Raw genomic sequence first — 15,985 nt, forward strand, 5'->3', positions numbered from 1 at the left:
CTTCTTCTTCACGAGGAAGTATCTTGAGTAAACTCCAGAGCCCCGAAGCCTCTTCGGGACAAGCTCGATGGCTCCTTTCCTGAGCATCTCCTTTACTTCCAACAGCAGTTGAGGGACATGATTTTCCTTCCTGGCGACAGGAGGAATGCGGGGGCACCTCTTCTGGAACTCAAGGGCGAACCCCAGGGCCAGGGTGTCCAGCACCCAACGGTCTGTGGAGATGGACTCCCACACGCCGACGAACTTCGTCAGCCGGCCTCCCACCGGGGTGCTTCGGCGTGGGCCCGACCCGACGGTCGGTTCAATCTTGCTTGGAGGCCGCTTTGCCTCCTTGACCACCTTGGCGATGACAGCGGGATCCACCTGACTTGCCGCGTCCCCTGTAGGCCTTCTGCGACGAAGACCTTGCCGCTTGACGGTACGTAGAGGAGCTGCTGCCGGCTCCCTTGGAGGCACCCTGTCTGCCTCCGGAGCTCCGAAAGGATGGCCGTCGCTGTTGGAGCACACCCAGTGCACAGGCCGTCTCCGTGTCTGTCTTGATCGCCTGAAGGGATTCATCAACCGCCTTGCCAAAAAGGTTGTTCCCATCGAAAGGCATGTCCAAAACCTTGGTCTGAACATCCTGGTGGAAATCCGTGGCCTTGAGCCATCCTCGTCGTCTCAGGCAAACGCCGTTGCCCAACTGACGGAAACCGATGTCGGCGATGTCCGTAGCCACCGTAATGGCGTGGTACGAGGCAATCTCACCTTCCTGCAAGATTTCCAGGGCCTCCGCCCTCTTGGCGTCCGGAAGGAAGTCCAACAGAGGGGCGATCTTGAACCACAACTCCCTGTCGTAGCGGGCTACGATGGCCAGGGCGTTGGCCGCCTTGATGGTCGTTGCTGCAGATGAGATGACCCGTCGTCCCATCGCATCCAGCTTCCTACCCTCGCCGTCCGGAGGGGAGGTTGAAATCGAGGCCGATGCCCCCCCTGTTTTCTTCTTGGCTGCCGCCGAAACGACCGCGTCCGGGGTAGGTTGCACCCTAAGGCACAAGGAGGCAGCGTTGGGGACCCGATACTTCTTCTCGTACCGGTCCCTCTTCGCAGGAGCCGTGGCAGGGTTCTTGAGGAGGGCGAGCACCTCATCCCAGATGTCATCAAGAAGCGGTACGGCGAGGACCGTCTTCCTTTTAGCCTTGCGCTGTTGGTAAAGGAACCCCTCCTTCTTCTTTTCCTCAAGGCAGAGCTGGAAGAGCTGGAAGAGCTCGGATGCCCTGGAAACCATTGCATGGAAGGATCCAATCTCGTCGGGCGGGGACTCCCGGACAGGGGGTGACGGGGGACACGTCCCGTCATCGCCTCCGTCGTCATCCGTACCCGTCGTAGTCGTGTCCATGCCTGTATCATCTCCGTGGGTGTTGAACCGGGGGGAAGGCAGAGAAGGCCGCAGAGGCGGGAGAGGAGGCCTAGGATGCGTCCTCCTCCTCTTAAGTGGTGGGCTCTCCGAAGGTCCTGGCTCCGGTTCCTCTGCCGGGTCTGGCTCAGGCACCTCCGTCGGGGGAAGGGGCAACCTAGTCCTTATCTCCGAGCATAAGGACTGGATGGCTGACAAAATGGCCGCCGAGGTGTCCTGCGGCGCCGGAAACTACGGGAGCGAGGGCTTTTGAGGAGCCTTGTCTGCGTCACCGTCGCCCTCGTCATCGCCCTCATCGGGATCCCTCCCGATGGCTGGGCCTCCTCCACGACTTGGATGAGCTCCTCTTCAGAGGTCGTGTCCATATCCACGACGGCCACCAACCCCTCCCCCACCCTTTCCCACGAGGACTTTGTGGGGGTCTTCTCGATGGGCCTGAAAGACGACTCCCTCCGCGGTGGCAGGGAGACTCTGGTACCTGAAGGCGCCTCCACTGGTGTAGCCTCCACAGGTTGAGCCAGGGCCGTGGCGACATCCTCAATCGAGGTCTTAGCAGGGTGAATTAAGGCCAACGCCACCTTCTGTACGCCTGGGGCCTTCACCTTGGGGGGAGGGTCCGAGCCTCGCTCCCCCTCTGCCAGAATCTTTGAGATCGACCGGGGCCTCTCCAGAAGCTTCGCAGGGTTCTCGGACTTCCTCTTACCCGAGCCAGAGCGTTGGGTCGTGGTCGATGGCGCCGGGGAGGATGCACCCTGCCTGGCAGCCAAGGAGCCCGACCGTTCGGCGCTCCCGGTGCCCGCGGACTCGCGGTGCTTAGCCTTTTGTTGGGCCCCCGTTGCCGGAGCACCCTCACAGGACTTAGAAGACCGCTCGGACTTCTTCTTCTTCTTCTCGCCTGGTAGGCTCTTACCTTCCAACCAGTTGGCGAGATGGAGGTGGCGATCCTTCATGGTCCGCTCCGACGTGTTCCCACAAAACGCCCAGTCCTTTTCCTTGTGCGTCTTGTCCTCATGGAGACAGTAGAGGCATAATGAATGCTCGTCCTCCTTGAAAAAGTTTTGAAGCTGGCATCCAGGGCAGGTCCTGAACAGCTTCCCGGGCGTCAAGCTCCCTTTCTCCTGGGCCATGTCCGGGGTAGGCCTCGGAACTTCTGGAATCCTCCAAAAGCGTAACTCGACGAAATCTTCACCCTTAAGGGGAGTAGAAACTCCGAAACTGATCCCCGTTGATCGGAAGTAGAAACGGTGGAGCTTGAGGCTCTATTTAACCGAAAAAATGAGAAAATCTCCTGAAAAAAGCGCGAAAACGCAGCAAAAGCTCGAGAGCTAAGCACAAGGACTCCCAACACTTGAACGTGCGGTAAAAATCTGAGGATTGCAGCCAGGGGCGGGGCTTAGGGAGAGGGCAGTCATTGGCTGGGGGAAGTATGACCCAGAGACCAGTGATTGATTACTACTGAGAAAGACAGATCAGAAACGAAACTGATACTGATTTTTTTTTCTATACCGAGGATTCCCGGCCTGATGACGGGGAATATTCATGAGCATGTGAATCCATGCCAGACCCCATGCTGGAGAAGTAATACTTGCCTCACCAGCCAGAACTCTCCGATTTATTGAACTCTGAACTCTACCATTTAAGTGCAGTCACATGATTCCACTGCACCTAACCAGCACTAGGCCTCAATGGCCAAAACGGACATTGCCGCTTTACTTGCTTTATTGCCTGTCAACAATGTTAATAAGGATCTAGCCTATTATTCCACACTGCACTTTGCCCATTCCCCAGCAGTCAGAACCACTCTGTATACTTCGCCTCCTTTGTTAGCTAATGGAAATAGTCTATTACAATAGACGGGGTGCTTGGCTACACATTGCCTTGTTGAAACTAATTCTGCATTAAGTGCACATTGCCTATTGAAAATAGTCCTGTATTGCTTGCACACTGCCCTGCTTAAATAGTCCTGTACTAAGTGCACACTGCCTTGTTGAAAATAGCCCTGTATTGTTTGCACACTGCCGGAAAACTGAATCGGCCTATTCCACCTGAGTGTATTCTGCCCCACTACTAGCAACCCAACCCACACAGTTACCGTTTTGTGGCAAAACAATGCCAGCCCTTCCTGGCTGACCGAATGCTCTCACTCCTTGTCCTGACCTATTGAGATATCCTATACTGCCGGTCTGGTCTCTCTGCCCACTTAAATTACACACCCTATCCACCAATCACGCACAGAACTAAATCTCTTGCTTAAATGCATAATGTACGCTACTGTCCGACACCTAGTCCTACTGTGGACCTTACTGGCATTCGGTTAATTGTCTAGCGTACCCACAACGGACTCCACTTCATCAGGAAATATGGCAATCATATTGAGTGTTACACCCACCCTACTGCTACCAAGCTATCTAAGCCAACAACAACCGCCAGTCAACATTGGCCCTAGGAGATCATGCCCACATAACAAACTAACTACTATAGCCGAAAAAATCAAACCCATCGCTGTACCCATATCCAAGACCCACAATCCCACCCATAAAAAACGTCACCAGAATAAACACTACATTGTGTCTCTAGAAGATTAAGCAAATGGCAGTACCTCACCTAATCCTTTGACAACTAACCTTACCTCAGACCTCAAGGGGGCATTAATAAATGCCAGATCCTTAGTGGCTCATGCCATGGAGATAGCCGATCGGATTTTAGCTGAAAACTATGACTTTCTAGCCATCACTGAATCTTGGCTACATACAGCAGCAGGCCCGGCACTCATGCTTGCAGTTCCTGTCGATTATACCATTCTTAGAGCAAACAGATCGGAGGCTCGTGGATGCAGCATAGCTCTTATAGCTAAATCCAACCAGGCCATGAGACTAGCCCCTTCTCCTGACATTAAATCCTATGAATCCCTCACTGCAAAATTACCGATCTCTGACTCCCAAACTCTCACCATCCACCTAATTTACAGGCCTCCAGGCCCCATCGGGTCATTTAAGGAGGACATCTCCAACATTCTCTCCCACAATTTAAAAAACACCTTGCAAGTGCTTTTAGTAGGTGATCTCAATCTCAGATTTAATGACCCCAAAGACCAGCAAGCAGCAGTAATTGCCAATGTTCTTACTGAACTCAGCTTCATTCAAAGAGTGACACTACCTACACATGGCAAAGGAAGAACACTTGATTGGGTGGCAGATTACAACTGTAGTGTCACTTTCACCTCCATAAGTCCACAATTATGGACAGACCACCACCTCTTATCATGTACACTAGCAGCTAAAATCCTCACAGCTAAAAACAACCTATCAGCTCCTCCCACCCTAACGAGGAAAAAAAAGAATGTCACAGCAGATAAACACCTACCACTAATATTACCAACCATACCTGATACCACCGATCCCACCACCCTAATTAACGAATATAATAAAACTATGTCTGAAGTGTTAGACACCATTGCCCCTCTAAAAATGAGAAAAAGAAAACCCAACGCTTATCTGAACTCTTGGTTCTCTCCACAACTCAAAACCCTAAGAATGGAAAAAAGAAAATGCAAAGTCATGTGGAGGCAAATGAACTTTCTGTAATCCTAAAAGAACTTGAAACCCCTGTCCAGGTGCCATACAACTGTGTAAAGGACAAAATCTGGTGTTCCAATATACAGAAAGCCCTATCAAGATAAGATTGCCGAAGAAAAAGCCAACCTACTGTTATGGAGAATTCCCTGTTAAGGCTAATTTCCCAAACCTAGTGAGTCCCCCAGCAGCTCTGGTGGATTTTTTGGAGTTTATTTTTTTCTCCTGCTAAGAGTGAGACTCTTTTTCTCCCACTCTTAGACATGATTTGAGATATCCTTTGACTTTGTAATGTGTTTGATGGGCTATGGGTTCTTTTACCCCATAGGGCTTCATGTGTTTTTGGTATGTGTGTTACACAGCACCCTCCATGCCGTAACACAGGGGTGTCATAGTGACCCCCAAACATAGACTCCGTACCCTGGGACTGACTACTGTCTCCCAGGGCATGTAAAGTCACCATTGGCTTTACTAGTCCTAAATTGTGAACAGAACCAGTACAAACCATCATATTGTGGGCGTACTGGTAGGGGCAATTCGATTGCCCCTGGCACTGTTCTTCGAGGTGGCACTGTCCAGTCCCCCCTGAGCGAGTTTTGGCTGGTGGCAGTAGATACTACTTTTTATATTCAACCGCAAATATATTCCTATGGGATTTTCCCATTGTTCGAGGCTAATACTTTTTAACATAGCCTCAAACATACCGCCGGTTTATTTATTTAATATTAATTCACCGGTTGGTATTTTTTGCCAGAACTCGGTTCCAAAATGGCGTTTGTGTCCGCTTCTGTGACTCCAACCCAAGTCGAGCCCTTTGTTCCACTTTTTGGCGGGCTTCTCCACAGAAGCCTCCAAAAGTGGTGCCACTCTGTCTGGGTACCACAGGGGTGTGGGAGGGGGTTTAGGCACCATGGACTGAGTTGCCTCTGCAACTCAAGTCGCACTCTTGTGTGATTGGCCCAGTGGTGAGCCGCCCGGCTCCCCACTTAGCATGTTTGAGTGACAGCTAGGACTGATGAATGGGGGTTTTCTGCATAAAAGCAGGGCTTTGGGTACTGGGACTTCAGACGTCACCACAGGACCAAACAATCCGAAGAGGGAGAAGCTGAGCTGACCTGCAACGACAACACCACCGGTGGAGCCATGCTGAACCGACTCACCACTTCTTCCAACGACAGAGGAGATCTTCATCCCGAAGAGTCTTCTTCCTTTGACTGGTGGGGATAACCAGTTTGCCTGCCTTTTCGCCTTCCCGGATCATCTCGTGGCCGCCTTGCCTGTGCCAAGCACCCCGGCAACCGGAATACCACGTTTTCTCCACCACCGCGAATAAAAGGGTAAAAGGGTAGTACCTTTTAACCGGAGAACTCCACGGCCGGTTTCTTCCCTGGCATTGCAACGACCTTCAGCTTTCCTCCACGTCGAGATCTTCTCTTCCTCTGGACGACGCCACAACTTGCATCCACTGCCAGGAACAACTGCCCCCGCTGGAGGATTCTCTCCACTTTCAAGGTATTGTGTCCGCCTGGCCTCCCTCGCAACGGTCTGTGTGGGGTGTCTCGTAAATCCTCAATTTACCAATTGGGTTGGCCTAGGCTGGCTAACTGAACTTTTCTGAGCTGAACTGATTCCTTTTTAAACTCTCTGCAAGACTTTCCAAGCCTTTTAAACTGTGTGATATTGTGTTCTAGAGCCTGGCCTCTGAACTTTTTGCTCACAAGTAGACTTTGACTTTCCTGCCTTGCTGAGTGCTTCTAAAGTATTGTGTTGTGTGCTGTTTCTAATTTCTGCCTTTTCCCTCCCTTTTTCTTAACTTATTGGAGTGCCATCTTTTGTTAAGCGCTCACCTCTGTCTGGAAATAAGTGGTGTTAACTAAGACTTGTCTAATAAGGACTAAGGGAAGTATATATATTAATAGTGACTGTGTTTTTGAACTTGCTTATAATAATACTGCTAGAGTGTTTCTAAGTGTGTCTTTAAATACATAATTATATACTTGATACCAAAAGCTCTGGTCAGTGTTTGCTTGTGCTACTCTATTTTGGTGCCTATCTTGTATACTCTATATACTGTCTAACTCTTCTTGAGAGAAGTCTGGCTGCTCAGCCACAGCTACTAGGTAAATCTGGGTGGTGCAGACTGCTACCAATTGGGTTTACTGCCAACACCTGTAGTTTTAAGACTTTTGCAGTGGTCCCTAAGGGGAACTGCACAGGTTTCTGCCTAACACCTACCTAATATGGTCACCCCGGCCAGCATGCCCAAGCTCTCTCATAAACTACCACACCGATTTAATTTCTCTAAAGTCTCAATTCTTGAGGTTGAAAAAGTCCTCCTTTCCTCAAACCTCCGAAATGCCGGAAAGATAAATGCCCAGCCCAAATCATTAAAGACGCTGCTAGAGACTTGCCACACTTCATATCAAAACTAATCAATGCATAATTTTCTACTGGCACTATCCCTAGTAATTTAAAGGAGTCTTGGGTACTCCCTCTCCTCAAAATTGATTGATCTCAAGGCCCAAATCGACAAGCTTAGGGAAAAGGGGAAATCAGCCTTACTACTTCTTCTCAATCTCTCAGCTGCGTTCGATCTGGTAGATCACAAGGTCCTATGCAATCACCTTTACTCGGCAGCCCACTTTTCTGAAGAGGCCATAATCTGGATTCAATCCTTTCTTAGCAATAGGACTATGGGAGTCTTTTCACTATCAGCAGCGGCAGATCCTATTCCCATTACTTGTGGTGTGCCACAGGGTTCCTGCGTCTCACCCTCAATGTACAATATATTCACTAAGCCCCTTTTCGATGATTTGGACCTTCTCGGTATCGCCTAGACTAACTATACAGATGATACCCAGATTTTCATACCACTTACTGGGGATTATGACAAGGATTTGGCCTTGGTGAACAGAATCTACCTCATCATCCAGGCATGGATGGCTGTCCACGGTCTATGCCTGACTGATGACAAAACCGAGCTCATCATTCTGGGTACTACCTCCAACTTCAACAAACTTGGCCTCAAATACACCTCATTTAATAGTGACAGCAACACAATCAAAGTTGCTAAAGAGGTAAAAACCTTCGTTTTTATCTAGACTCCACCGTCACCTTTGCCAAACAGATTAACTCCATGGCCTCTGCCACCGCTTACACATGTAAGCTAATTAGAGCGAACAAACCTTTCCTGTCCAAGAATAGCTGCACCACTCTGGCTCCAGCTCTAATCTTGTCCAAACTGGACTATTGTAACTCCTTATACCTTGGGTCCAATAAGTACATTGTCAGCAAAATTCAGATCCTCCACAGCAACGTCCTTAGAGCAGCTTTGGGCATAGCAAGAAAAGAGCACATTTCTTAGGTAAGGACACAGAATAACTGGCTCTTCCCTGGTGACAAAATCCTGCTGAAAGCTGCCTCGCTAACTCACAAGTGTCTAAATAACGCTGCACCCTGCTACCTCATAGAGAGATTCAATAGAAACTCCTACAGCCGGCTCACTTGTACTGCCAATACCAACTGTCTGATTTTACCAAGGTTAAAACTGACTAAAGCTGGGGGAATAGTTTCACAGTCAAAGCTGCACAACTCTGGAATACCGTAGCCCCCTCCCTGAGAGCGGACCAAACCTACTCAAACTTTAGATACAACATCATTAATTGGTTCAAAGAAAACGACCACTAATGCACCTAGCTACCATCCTCCCTTCTCTACCTTTACCTTGCACTGCATATTACACATCATAATGTCCAGTTGATGTTGAATCTCATTTGTAATTATGTAAATAACTTATTGTTTATGCCTTTTGTATGTACATACCTTGTAAATTACCAACTGACCCTTTCCTCTCTGCATATGTTTTATCGTCCTCTTATACAACTCTGTAACCCTAAGCTGAAAGTATTAATGTATCTTCTGCGCCCTGATACCCTTGGGTCTGGTGCGCATTACAAATAAATTAAACAAACAAACTATTGTCATCAACCACCTAGGTACTCAGCTCATTGCTTGGCATTGCCATCAAAAGCTCTGTTACAGACAACATTGCCAGATATTAAAACAATGCACCATGGAAAGTAGAAGGGAAGCATTCCTATGTGCAGGAGCTCTCCCATTCCTCCCCAACCTCCAGGACACCGCTGTCGGAGGAAGAGAGGTTGGGAAGCCAGGTTGACATAGGCTGAGCTAGGCTCCATGACTGTGTCTGCGCGAATAAGAGGAACAGTGATTCATCTCAGTGCTTCTGGCAGTGAGGGGATGTAGCTGGTAGGAGAGGAGTGCGGCATGCCTAGTCTCCTGTTACCAGCTCCACCTCCAGGTCTTGTCTGCCTTTGGCAAAAGTCCTGGCCAGAATAGAGCAGAGATAATGGAGCACAGAATTCCTACACTTCCCCTGCCCACCCAATGCAACGGATCTGGAGACCCTGTTCGCATGCATACGCACTTCATTAGGTTTTTCATCAGTTTGGGTCTTATTTAATGTTTGTTTACCTTCCAGTACCCCTTCTGAAAACTTCACCAAATACCTTACCTCTGCTGATTTCCATAAGGTGACGTATGATACAATATATATTAAAAAGATACAGCAAATTATCCAACTACTAAATTAAAAAGCAATATTAAAAATAAGGGGCTTTAGACGACTATCCTTTTGTCATAGATGGCTTCCATACCGTATGTCATAAGTACATAAATGCAAAAGTAACAGTACAGTGGTGTATATCACAAAGGATCTACGTTTTTAAGTGCTTATTTACCTTATTTTAATGTGGTTGGCAGTGGCATCAATTTCCCTTTTTCTATACTAATGACATAAATCCATCACAAAGACCTTGATATCGTCAAACGATTCAAAACGTGTCATGATTGGTACAAGTAATTTATATTACAATTGCATTTAAAAACTTTGCATCACCAACCTCGTAGCATTCACAATAATTCTTAAGGCATCCAGATCGTTTGCAGTTACATCCTTTATTATGCCGGGGTTTTATATCTCCTAATTTTCCCTTCCCAATCTTAGGCTGGAAGGCTTCAGGGTTTCTATCAAGGCACGCCTAAAATAAAAAAAAAACATTCAGTATGAATAGTGTTTTAGACGAGTTTGTTGACAAACAAATACCCACAGAAATGCAAGGCAAGGCATCATACTTTCTAGACTGGACTATCGTAATTCAAATCAATAATGTAAAGAAAATAAAACATAGTTACAACAGCAGGTTGTGTAAAGCTTCTTGCACCACCTCACAGCGGATTCTTGCAGCGCCATATCAAGCCAGAATACCCTTGCCCACGAGTAGCAAGATCAGCAGAACAAAATGCACGATGAACTTCACCCAGCCTGCATCCAGGCCGTCTGGCAATTCAAGGCCCTTCCAAACTCCCACCTTAGTTTTGAAAATTAATCACCCTATACAAGCACAGATGAGCATGGTCCTGAACAGCTACCAGATTACTCACGCGGGTGTGGCCTTATAGAGGGATTATAAATGCAACTGCCAGACTCCTGCAAGTTCTGGGAAATGTAGTACATCATTCTTGCTTAACTTGTTGAACAGCCTTCATTTTATGCAGCGAGACCAGTCACCCTGGACACCTTCATGTATCTGCACAGGACCCATAAGACCCTGTGTAAACACCTTAGCCTCTAGAGAATACACATATGAGCAGAAGCTTAGGCCAATAGGAACACCTCCTATTGGAGTCCTCACAGTACCATTCTCCATGTAAAATCGTTGTGTATGTCTGGGGGTGTGTACACATGCTGGCGGTTCCCATGATCTGTTCTATGGTCCATGAGGATTTCAATCTACTAAGAAGTATAAAGTTACTCACACCCTTTTGTAGTCCCAGATATTTTATTTTTTAATTTCTTTTCATCAAGCCTTATTTTGGTTTCCACCATAAAAGCATTTTCATATTCGCACAAAGATCAAAATACATTAACAACAATTAAACAATTCATGTTATGTTATGTTATGTTTCTTGGCATTTATGTAGCGCTCTATATAGCATTGGTATGACCTCAAAGCGCTGGTTGGTTGAACGCCCTTGGAGACCAGAGTTCTGGTCAGTAGAAAGGGATAGTGTCATAGGGTGCATGGGTGCACCAGATATGTGTGCAGCTGATTTAATTGCCCGATGCTAGCTGCATCCTAGCGTTAGGTGTGGTGCTGAAGATATCAGTTGGATGTGTGCAGTCTGCTCACCTTCAGTCTTGCCATAGAATAGAGAGTAGGCGTAGTGATGTGATATGATGGTTAACTTTAATGCGTCCAAGGTCAGGCACGTGAACAGGATGGCAGGGAACAGGGTGACACACAGAGACATGGGGCTGGCCTTACAGCGACAGGAGGGGGGGATACGGATATATAGCAACAGCATGGGGAACAGGAAAGCATGGTACACAGTAATAGACGTGTGGGGCGTGTTAACATTTACATTTGTATTTCTATCCAGATGCGACTCAGGCCAATGTTCACAGCTCCATCCAAGTGTGGGAACTGCCGACATTTGCATTTCTATCGACTCAGGCCAACGTTCACAATCCTGTTTGGGTCTGCGGTAGGCTAATGTTCACAGTTCTAACTGAGTGCGGCATTGCCAAAATTCACAATCCTCTCGGGGCCCGGCGCAGGCTAACGCTCACAATTCTAACTAAGTGCAGAAGTGCTCCTGCTAACATTCACAATCTACTATGCATCTGGGGCAGGCCAATGTTCACAAATCTACTAAGTGCAGCGTTGCTAACATTCACATGCACAATCATTGCCAATCTGCCCCCAGGTGAGTGCCTTTGCCATCTTGACCCTCTTGTGTCTCTGCACAGTCATTTTTTGTTAAAATGTGCCCCCCCAGCCTTGCCATGCACCCTTTCCACTCCCTCCGCCAGTCCCACTTCCACTTCCCGGTTCGTCCTTTCTCCCGCCTTGCACCGTCCCTGATTGGTTCACAGTAGTTGTGTTGCTGGTGATCCGAGCCGCGCAGCTCGAAACCACCTCCATTGCCAATCTGCCCCCAGGTGAGTGTCTTTGCCATCCCGGGCCTCTACACGGTCATTTTTTGTTAAAATGTGCCCCCCAGCCTTGCCACGCACCCTCTGCACTCCCTCCCCCAGCCCACTTCCACTTCCCTGTTCGTCCTTTCTCCCGCCTCCCAGCGTCCCTGATTGGTTCCCGGTAGTTGTGTTGCTGGTGATCCGAGCCGTGCAGCTCGAAACCACCTCCATTGCCAATCTGCCCCCAGGTGAGTGTCTTTGCCATCTTGACCCTCCCGGGCCTCTCCACAGTATTTTCTTGTTAAAATGTGCCTCCCCCAGCCTTGCACACACCCTCTGCACTCCCAAATTCCCAAATCCAAAATTTCATAGATTTAAGAAAAGAATCACCATAGTAAAACATTTCTCATGTGACCTCAGGCTTCTTTGTCCTATGACATGCATTTGTTGGCATAGCAGTATTAGATTTCAGTAACTTGATTTCTTCTCTTCTAGTTCTAATGCAGTAAGAATTAAGAATATGTTTAAGGATTCCAAGATGGCGGCGATGGGTAGCGGACGTGCGTGAGGCTCGCTCCGTCCCCCCCATTAGGCCGCAACATTAAAGCTTGACAAAGAAGCCGAAAACCTCCACCAAACCCCCGCTATTATCAGTGGGCATCAGATCCAGCGAATGGCGAAGCGAGAAGGGGGCGAGGTCGAGTAGCCCCAGCGCAGAGACCGGCTCTGACTCATACGGCTCCCAGAAGCCGGGGAAGCCTCACGGACCCCAGCGAGGGTGCCCCAGGAAATCTCCAAGCCAGAAGGCGCAGTACGGGAAGCACTCCAGGCAGCGGACCCCGCACGCACACAAACGTAGCCGTGGACCTCTGTGCCATCGGGAGGGGGTCCGGGAGTAGGAGACAGCGGCTGGAGCTGTTTGCGCTAACCCGGAGAAGCGACATGACGTGGCCGGCCTGGGGATGCGGTGAGGAGTGGTGACAGGCGTTTCGTCGGCTCAGGCACCGACCTCCAGGTCAAAGTAGCAATCCAGCCCAGCAGGAGAAGAGCCGGAAAGACAGCGGACGGCAGTGAAGACGGATTGCGGGGGAGTGGATGGAACACAGACGGAGCATCGGGAGCGGCCCGGAGGATGACTCACCAGCAGCGAACCAGCGAATGAACCAGTACGCAGGACGAAGGTCGCCCCCGGTGCAGGCATCCACTCAAGCAAGTACAGGGTGCGGGGGCAGCGGGGGCCGGCTTAAAAGATCAATAACGAACAGTGGAGAGGCACGGAAGGCCCTAGGGACATAGCTAAGACCCCCCCACCCACCCACCCCTCTTCATCATCCAGAAGGACTGTTCATCCCCCCTTACATCTTACATGAGCGACACTCCTGCAGCAACGCGGGGGGACAGAGTAAGCAGCTATCACCAAGAAAACCCCCTTGAGGCTGCGGTCTGGGGGTGCGGGCACTAGGCGCACTGGCCCACCATATTGTGGCAGAGAGGTGGGCACAAACGCTGGCAACCCCGCTCTAACAAGGGCGCAGGGGCGGACAACAACGTCCTCCAACGAGGAGCGCGACCCCATTCAGCAGGACATACACTCGGCGGTGGAGGGCATTTAGGGACTCCCCGACTCCAATCACCTCGAAGAGGGGAGGAACTACCAAAGGGGCAGGCATCTAGGGGCAGAGGGATTACAGCACAGAGAAGTCATCAGAATCATACCAGCACCTATGTCAAAGTCTAGGAAGAGGGCAGCCCAACAGGATCAACAAGCACAGCAGAGGAGAGGGGAAAAGAGCCTAATGCAACTGTGGGGGCCTGAACACGTCAACCCTTCCACATCCACAAGGAAAAAGACCCAGGAGGCCCTACATACGGCAGAGCCCACGGGCACGTTGAACCCCGATATGGCAACCAGGGAAGACATGAAAATGTGGTTTGGGGAGCTCTAAACGCAATTTCTAGCAACAACACAGCCGCAATTCGAAACCATGAAAAAGGACATGAGGACAGCAATGCAAGAACTAAAGACGGAGATCACGAATCTGGGAGAGAGGATGGACACCTTAGAGAAAATAACCCAAAACCTCAATGAGGAGGCACAGCAGTACGCAGAAGTTCAAGAACAACTCCTGACTCGAACCCACAATCTGGAATTGCAGTGTGAGGATCTTGAAAACAGATCACGTAGATCCAACATAAGAATAAAGAATATGGCAGAATCCGTGGAGGACAGAGACTTGAAAGAGGCAGTACGACAGGTCTTCAAAGAAATCCTGGACGCAAAGGAGGATGAAGAAGTTGGAATCGATCAAGTCCATAGAGTAGGTCCAAGGAGGATGGGAGAACCAGGCGCAAGACCACGAGACGTGCTAGCTGCCCTCTCCTCATATCCCCAAAAAGAGCTGATACTACGGAAAGCCAGAAACATGGATCACATTAGGATGAATGGGGAGGAGGTACAGCTATATCAAGATTTGGCACAGTCCACTTTACAAAAGCGAAGAGAAATGGGCCAAGTGGTAAAAACCCTGATGTCTAAACAGATCAGATATAAATGGACTTTCCCCTTTGGGCTCCTCTTCAATGGGAGGGGAAACAGAGGAGAATAACGACGTGCGAGGAAGGGAAACAAATACTGGGCATACAAGATCAAGAGGAGGAAGCACAAAGGGCAAAGAGAGATAAAAGAACCCAGAAAAGGACGGATTGGCAATGGACGAGAATAGAAAGACGGGGGAGAACCCCAATGCCAAAAAAGAAGTGATAACAGACGGCCATGCCCCAGAAGCGCCCTCGGAAGCACACACGCCAATGGAGAGAACAATTTGGATGGAGGAGAGTTTTCCACAATATAAGGTGCATAGTGGGGGGGGTGGAGGATCTCTGGGACACCTTTTTGGAATCCAGAGGGGCTTAGTATACCCTACAAGTTATCCCTGTGGACAGATGAGCATGGCGCGTACAGCGCAACGCCTGAGCGAACATAGGAACCAGGGCTCATCCCAGGGCAGTTTTGGGGGAGGGGGGAAACAAGGCGAGTTGGGGATAGCCTAGGGGGGGAGGGGAGGATAACCGGGAACCACCATGAATCTCATAAAACTTATCGAAAGAAGCAGCCAGAGACTATTCATTTAGATACGTGATGGGTACCAGGGTCTTAACATACAATATCAGAGGTTTCAATTCTCCCGTCAAAAGGAAAAAAGTAGAACACTACCTGAAACAAGATAGATATGATATTATTATGCTACAAGAAACGCACATAAAGGCACAAGACAGGGGAAAGGCACGGCTGAAGGGATATAATCAGATTGTACAGGCAAACGCTAAAGAGAAAAAAGCAGGGGTCCTGATTGCATTCAGGGATACACTAAAGGTACAAGTGCTCCAAACAGAGGCGGACAAACAGGGAAGATATCTGCTAGTCAACACGGTAATAGAAGGCTACCCTCTGACCCTGGCAGCTGTGTACGCTCCCAACATGGGTCAGGAGGGATTCCTCAAAGATATGCTTGGTAAACTAGAAAGCTTTGCGACAGCGGAAATCATACTGGGGGGAGAACTGAACATGGCATGGGACCCCACATTAGATAGATCAAACCCCAGACAACAGGGGCAGAGCCCTCCCACGGAGGCCCTGAAAAAGAAAATGGCCAACCTGGCACTGGGAGACATTTGGAGACATATAAACATCAACCTCAGAGGATATACATATTACTCGCACGTACACCATACAATGTCTAGGATAGATTATCTATGGGTCTCATCGGGCATTCTGGGCAAAACACAAAAGGCTGACATCGGCTCCATAGTATTGTCAGACCACGCCCCGTTGTGGGCTGAAATAGCACTGATCCCACGAACACCAGGGTTATGGAAATGGCGGCTTCCAGAGGAGATAGTGAGAGATCCTGTAATGGGGAATACGATCCGAGAACGAATCAGAGTACCTTACAAATAATAATCATCCAGACACCTCGATTGAAACGCAATGGGAGGCCCTAAAGGCAGTAACCCGGG

The 15,985-nt window shown here is 49.1% G+C and overlaps 1 protein-coding gene across 1 annotated transcript in view; it reads right to left on the reverse strand.

Annotated features, from left to right (window-relative positions):
- LOC138505090 (tesmin-like) overlaps positions 1-15,985 on the reverse strand; it is a 290,370-nt gene that overhangs the window by 121,682 nt on the left and 152,703 nt on the right. The window contains exon 3 of the mRNA XM_069625406.1: positions 9,891-10,028. Within this exon, the coding sequence (XP_069481507.1) occupies positions 9,891-10,028 (138 nt within the window). The remainder of the gene's footprint in view (positions 1-9,890; positions 10,029-15,985) is intronic.

Source organism: Ambystoma mexicanum, chromosome 11 (genome assembly GCF_040938575.1).
Source record: "Ambystoma mexicanum isolate Mex_15411 chromosome 11, UKY_AmexF1_1, whole genome shotgun sequence".
NCBI lineage: Eukaryota > Metazoa > Chordata > Amphibia > Caudata > Ambystomatidae > Ambystoma > Ambystoma mexicanum.